Here is a 7,063-nt window from a genome sequence, read left to right as displayed (position 1 = left end):
CCACTTAGAATTAATAAATGTCCCAGACTTCTTGAATAAAGTACAAAAACATAATTTAATTTCTTTTTGGAAGATTCAAGGACATCTTCATCAACGCTAATTATTTATTGCACAGAAAAAAAACGATCAGTATTATATAATCTTTAAGTAGGAAAACTATTTTAAAAATTGTCTATAAAGACTTCATAAGAAATCAAAACTGCTAAATGACCAATTAATTGAAAAAAAAAGTTAAAAGGTAAACAATAAACTGGGAAAAACAACTGCTATATAGAAGACAAACAGTTAATACTTTTATTAATAAAAGAGTTAATAAAAAACAAATAAGGGTCAATACCCCAAGCCAAAAAAAAACCACAGAAAATTCATTATAGAAATAAAAATAGCCAACAAACAAGAAAAATGTTCTTTTTCACAATATATCACTTTTCATTTTTCAGATTAGCAAAGATGAAAAAGAATAGTACTATCCATTATTGTTTAGGGCAGGATAAAACAGGAATTCTCATATTGAGGGGAAGGTGGAAAAAAGTAGTCTCTCTAGAGAGCAATTTAGCAATTATCTATCACAATCTCATTTTAAAAAGGTTTTCAACTCAGTAATTGTTAAGATGAATCCTTGTGTTTATCAATTTCATGTGTCAATCTGACTAGATCACGGTACCCAGATATTTGGTCAAATGTTATTCGAGATGTTTCTGCGAAGGTATTCTTCAGATGAGATTAACACTTAAATCAGTAGACTCTGAGTAAAGCAGATTACCCTCTATAATATGGGGGAGGGGGACTCATCCAATCAGTTGAAAATCTTAATAGGAAAAGGACCGACCCCCGGGAAAGGAAGGATTCTGCCACGACACTGCTTTAAGACTTGCGTTTCAACATCAGCTATGCCTTCGGTCTCCAGCTTGGCGGCTGACCCTGCAAATTTTGGACTTGCCAGCCTCCACAATCATGTTACCTTATTTTAAAAAATATATCCCTCCCCATGCCTCTCTCTCGGTATATATACACATCCTATCAATTCTGTTTCTCTGGTGAACCCCGACTAACACAGTCCTATTAATTCCCTGACTAATTCCATCTTGTACAAAAACACAGGAAGCGTATCTATGTGACTGAAGATTTCTTAGGACAGAAAAACACTAACCATTAAAGGAAAAAAGTGATCATCTGGACTTCATTAAAATTGAAAACGTTTGCTCATCAAAAGATATCTATGTATTGGAATAAGCCACATACTGGAAGAAAATATGTGTTATGTATAAACCTGACAAAGAACTTGTACCAAGTATATCCAAAGAACATCTACAAATCAATAATACACACAAACTAGCAATAAAAAATAGGCAAAAGACTTAAACATTTCACAAAAGAAGACATATAGACAATAAGCACAAGGTGTTCCATATCACCATTCATGAAGAAATTGCAAAATGAAACCAGTTATCAACCATGACCAAATAAAAAGGCATCAAGTGGATAAAGCAGATGTAAATGGCAACATCTCCACGTTTAACTACACTACGACAGTCACATAATAAACCAAAATAAATATCTGATCTCTTTCAAGCATTAAAAAAAGAACGAACAATGAATATTAGTGGGCAATGGGAACTTTACGGTTCTAAAGGGGTATACTTGCCTCTCTGTAGAACAAATCTGAATTATTGTAGACGTCGTAAGCCAAAAGATTAGTCTGTGTTCCCACTAAAAGAGCATCATAGCCAAGTTCAGGGCTCAGTACTCCTGCAGTCAGGCAGCTGACTGCCTGATTAATGTTGAGAAGTGAAACATCAGACTCCAGGGGGCTCTGGAAGACCCTGGATGCACCGAAATGCTGGTTCCGCGTATGAGGATTGTGAATAAAAACCTAAAACAAAAACAGTTAATTACATTCCCTTAGAACCAAAAATGTAAAATTAACACACATTTAAAAAAAAGACGGGTAATTAACAGATATCAAAATTAATAAGAAGTCACTTTAATCACCTACAAAACTCAAAACACCCATAACACGATTCTGTGCGTAGCTAGCTTTCAATACTATGCATTGTGGCAATCCACTGGTTCTCAGCCTTGTAAAGAACAAGGTAACTCACAAGATCTAGTTGTTGCTCACCAGGGCAATTCACATGCTACCCGCCTGCCAAATGCCAAGGCACTCTTAGAATAAACCAGCCTTTTCCTGATCAACCCACAGGAAGCTGCTACCAGCTACGATGATTGCTGCATACCAAAAAGATCACAGAAAATAGAATAATAAACACTTCCTTTAGTATCTTTCACTCAAGTACCTAATAAATTTATTTCCTAACCATTAAAATAGTCTGGTAGTTAGTAAATCTGTTTAACGAACTTAAACTGATTTGTACAAATCAAACTTCTTGAAAGCTTTCACAGTCTATACTAGTAAGACAAAATTAAATAATTAGCCCAAAGTTAAACAGTTTCAACTACCATAAATATAATCACCTGAGTGTTTACACAAATCATTCAATTTCCCTAAGCTTCCTCTGTAATAAGGAGGTCTGGACTAAAACATGCGTTCTCAAAGAGGGGTGATATCTCTCCCAAGAGGAGTAACTGGGTTTGGGGTGGGGGAATCTTATATATTAGAATGGCTGCTTGCCTGCCAAAGGGTCACAGTACAAAAACAGACATACAGTATATCTGTGGCATTAAAATTCCATTAGGGAAATGCTCATTTTCTTAAAAAAAAACCCCCATGGCGGGGGGCAATATGAAAAAAAAGAGAGAAACAATACTAGAGATTCCTAAGCCCCTTTAAGCTCTAAAGTTCACTAATTTTAAACAAGTATTTCATCCCTTTGGTATAAATCCAAACAGAATTAATTTTAAATTATTACCTAAACGAGGTGACCCATTTAACAAAATAATTTTCAAAAGGATTAGAAACATATAGAAGAGGTGTATAGTTACTGAAGATCGCATTCATATTCTCACGTAATATTTCACATTTGTAAAAATGTTACTGCATTTGATCCTCATAACAAGCCTTTATTTATGGATGAGGTCAGAGCGGTTCAGGCCCTTTCCCAAGGTGTCTCAGCTAAGTGACAGGACTAAGACACGAAGCCTGGTGTCTGGTTCCAGACCCTAAGCTCTACCACCACATCTTACTTCCTTTTATAACAGTTCTGAACAGAAGAATTCTCATGGAGGACATGGCACCACAGTGTAGCGATTAGCACGTCTACTTTACATGAAGGTCCTGGGTTCACGCCCCAGTGGATCCATGGTCCATGGTCTACAGCCATACCACCCTGAACAAGCCCGATCCCATCTGATCTTGGAAGCTAAGAAGGGTTGGGCCTGGTTAGTACTTGGATGGGAGATCACCTAGGAATTCCAGGTGCTGTAGGCATAAGCAATAAAAATTAAAAAATAATTCTCATGGAGTCTTCTAGTAATTAGATAGGCTAAGAACAGGAGGGGAAATAACTCATGGACTTCATATTTATCGTTATTGGAATAGAAAGAGTTTGGGTTTTACTGCCAACAAAAGCAACAAGAGTCCCCAAAAGTGCAACTTTTCCCTAGCTCCCCTCCTGCTGTTCTCGGCCAACAGAAATCAGTGCTCAGGAAACTTACCTGTCCCCAAAGGCAAGGAAAAAGCCAAACTCGGTCACACAGCAAAGGGAACACACTCCTAGTGCCTTCAGCCAAAAGACTGGCTGAAGCTCACACACGTTTCTTCTAGCTGAAGGGGTGCTGCTGACAGTTTAGATCCAACTGGCCCCCTCCGCTCCATGGTAAAAGGGAAAACGCTAAGGTTCATCTTGCAAGAAACCTCTTTTAAAAGTGTCCATGCTCAGGCTGAGACCAGATCCCAGCTCTACTTTCACACCGGAGTACTACCTTACATGACAAAATTCTGTTTCTGGAAACACAGGCCCCAACAGTCAAGGGGGCTTTAGCCTTACCTGGAATGTTTGTTTGAAAAGGAGAATCTATTATCTATATATTCTCAATCTTTTTAGTCTCAAGATAAAAGAAAATCAGGTCAGAACTTTTCAGATTTGTTTGAAGTTCTGAACATAAAAGGTCCAATTACACAGGACACAGGTGCCTTTCTCTCTCTCTCTCTCAGCCATCTTCAGAAACAAACCTAGAATCAAGTGTTCCTGCCTCCTACTTGAGGTCACATTCTGATGAAAAGGCTTCCATAGAAACCTCCGCCTCGTCTTCCTGCCCCCACTCCCACACTCGCTCGCTGCATCTCTGCTGCAGTACCAGCCAGAGCTGTATGCACAACATAAGTCCATCACCCACTTTAATCAAAACCAAGGTCTTCACCGCGGTCTTCAGGCACCATATGATCTGGCCCTTAGCTACTTCACCTCTCCCCTCATTCCAGCCCAGCAGCCAGCTTTCGTTCCTGGAACACACCCAGTGTATTTCTACCTCGGAGCCTTTGTACTTACAGATGCCTCTGCCTGGAAGGCACTTACCCCACATTTCTGTAGGGCTTATTTCCTTCAAATCTCTGATCCACAGTTATCCTATCAGAGGCCTATCTGATCACCATGCCTAAAATAGCATTCTCCCATTGTGTGCATTCCTTTACTTTTTTCCTCCTATGGGGACTGTGTGTGTGCGTGTGTGTGCGTGTGTGTGTGTGTGTGTTTGTGTATGTGTGTGTAAGAGAGAGATTTTATATATATGCACACACATTTTTGCCCCCTGTTGTCTGGCTCTCCTTCTCAAATGTAAGCTCCAAGGGGGTGAGACTTGACTGTCACATTTACCTTGCATCTACAAGACTAAAAACAGTGTCCAACATACAGTAAACCTTCAATAAATTAGCCCTCGCCGAGCTAATATCAACGGGCTCTTTTCAGTCCGTTTAGTTAGCTGCTGTGTATCCACAGTGGAAACAACATGAATTTGTTTTTGGCATTTGTCACTGCCTTTTAACCATAACAATGAACATTATTAAGTGTCAGGCCCTGTACTAAGTGCATTGCTCCATTATACTACTTAATGAAAATGAATCATTATTTTTTGCGTAGGTGTCCCAAGGTGTATCATGAGATAACATCCAACATAGGTGGAAATGTCTTGAAAACTACAAATCAGTGTATAAATGTTAAGCTTATTACATCAACACTGTGTCAGAGAACATGGGCTCTTATTTCATTTCCGTGACTTGCTAGTACAGTGAACCTCTCTGAACTGCTATTCCAGTCAGTAAAGTGAGAGTAATAAAAAAATAACAACAGCCAACAGTGACCATTCCTTAAATGCCAGTGCTTTACATGTATTAACTTATTTAGTTCTCATAACAACCTTATGTGGTAGGTACTATTATTAAGTACCTTGCCCAAGGTCATGAAATTAGTAGGTACTGGAGCCAAGTTCCAACACAGTCGTGCTATGCTATAACTGCCCTTGGCATCGTAACAAGGATGCTGAGATAATTAATGTAATAAGGCTTTGTACCTGTTAGGAATTATTAGGCTTGGTGTCACTGTACTCCATGTATTTGGGGCATGCTTCCATCAATACAGTGCCTTGATGTGCCTTGTCAGTCACTCTTCTGGACTATAAGCTTTCTCAGAGTAGGGACTCCGGCTTTATCTCTGAATTTCCAACATCTAGCGCAGAGGAGGTGTTCAATAAAAGTCTGTTGAATGACCATGTCTTTTTCATCTCTATAACCCCCACACCTTGCAGAGCACCTGGCTTGGCACACAGCAAGTATCTAATAGGTACTTGGTGAATAAATCATGAGAAAAGATGTGAACTACACGGATAAAGAAAAATGCAATCTGAATCATTTATTTTAGGAGTAGTTGTATTTTTTTTTCAAGCTGTTTGGCTCAAGACAGTCTAAGATACTGAAAAGAGTTCCAGAGTGACAGGCAGAGGTCCTGGGATCGAATGAGGTCTGCTACTACTTCTAACCCAGACCAAGACCCTTCCCCGTTCTGCAGACTTCTCTTCCCTAAGCTCTCTATAGGGACTCCGACATTGTCCAAGTCTAAGTGCCTGAAGACAAGAAAAGTTAACTGCTCAGAAAAGCCATTCATGCGAGACTCCATTATTCTCCATTATTCTGCGGAGGATTGAGAATATAGGATGACTGCCGACCGGTTGCCGGGCAACCATGGCTGGGGGCGGGGTCGGAGAGAGGAGGGGCGGGATCGCAAGGTAGCAGCCAGCGGAGGATGTGGGGACAGCAGGGACGCGGGCTTCGTGCGGGTGGGTGCGGTTACCTTGCCCGCTTGGGTGGCGGCTGCCAGGCACGGGTGAGTCCCGTCGTAGCGCCCTACGGCCACCATGCGGGGGCTGATTTTGTGGCGCAGTTTCAGGGTGAACACGGGCAGCAGCATGATGGCGGCGGCTCTGGGGAGGACGGCTGGCAGCCCGAGGCCGGCGCAGCGGAACCCGCCACACCCGCCGCGGTGAGGGCACAGAGACCAGACCAATCCCGCTCCTGCTGCCTCGGGCCTGGCGCAAAAGAGCGCGGGACCCGGGTGAACCTCGCTGGCCGCCAGCGACTTCTGCGGCTGCGCAGACCCGCCCAGGGTCGTCTGCGGCTGCGCAGGCTCCGCCCCGTTCCTGCGGCTGCGCGGTGGAGCCTAACTTTGAGCAGAGCCTGAAATTGGTTATCGCTCTGTGAAGGAGTCGTGTTTTTTGCTGGTGTAATTTATCCGCCTTATTTTCGACTCTAGTAACGTGTCTACCGTGGCCGTGTCTGAACCAGTTCACTCACCAGACTTCTTCTAGCACTATAGCCAAGCTGCAGATTACACGCACTACTTACTACCTCACTCAAATAGTCATCAATTCAAAAAATAGTCTTGAATGCCTAATCTGCCTTTTACTTTGTTATGTTGATGGAAACCACAGTAGTTATATGCACTAAGTATACCACTCCTCAAAAAAAAAACAAAAAACTACGCTTTGGACTCTCACATTTAAATACTGCACCAACCCTCCTAAGAGTCTCTATATATTTTCAAATGCAAATATACAAAATTGAAAAGTCTTGAAACTCGTCGACATGCATTCAAATATTTCTGAGGGCCGACTA

At 41.4% G+C, this 7,063-nt stretch overlaps 1 protein-coding gene and 1 non-coding gene across 3 annotated transcripts in view; one reads left to right on the top strand and one right to left on the bottom strand.

Moving 5' to 3' along the window:
• Positions 1–6,534, bottom strand: part of BBS2 (Bardet-Biedl syndrome 2) — a 25,498-nt gene extending 18,964 nt beyond the window's left edge. The window contains exons 1-2 of one of the 2 annotated variants that reach the window (XM_023530635.1): positions 6,243–6,534; positions 1,646–1,873 (exon numbers count right to left, since the gene is read on the bottom strand). In XM_023530635.1, coding sequence (XP_023386403.1) covers positions 1,646–1,873; positions 6,243–6,359 — 345 coding nt within the window. In that variant the 5' untranslated portion in view covers positions 6,360–6,534. The remainder of the gene's footprint in view (positions 1–1,645; positions 1,874–6,242) is intronic. The other variant, XM_011360131.2, reaches the window with a different exon arrangement.
• LOC111739598 lies at positions 3,270–3,388 on the top strand. Its single transcript, XR_002780321.1, has one exon. It is a non-coding gene; the product is annotated as a 5S ribosomal RNA (ribosomal RNA).
• Positions 6,535–7,063: the final 529 nt, after the last annotated feature.

The sequence above is a fragment of the Pteropus vampyrus genome, unplaced genomic scaffold (assembly GCF_000151845.1).
Source record: "Pteropus vampyrus isolate Shadow unplaced genomic scaffold, Pvam_2.0 Scaffold51, whole genome shotgun sequence".
NCBI classification, from domain to species: domain Eukaryota; kingdom Metazoa; phylum Chordata; class Mammalia; order Chiroptera; family Pteropodidae; genus Pteropus; species Pteropus vampyrus.
Note: the sequence above shows the minus strand (reverse complement) of the source record. Positions and strands in the feature narration are given on the sequence as shown.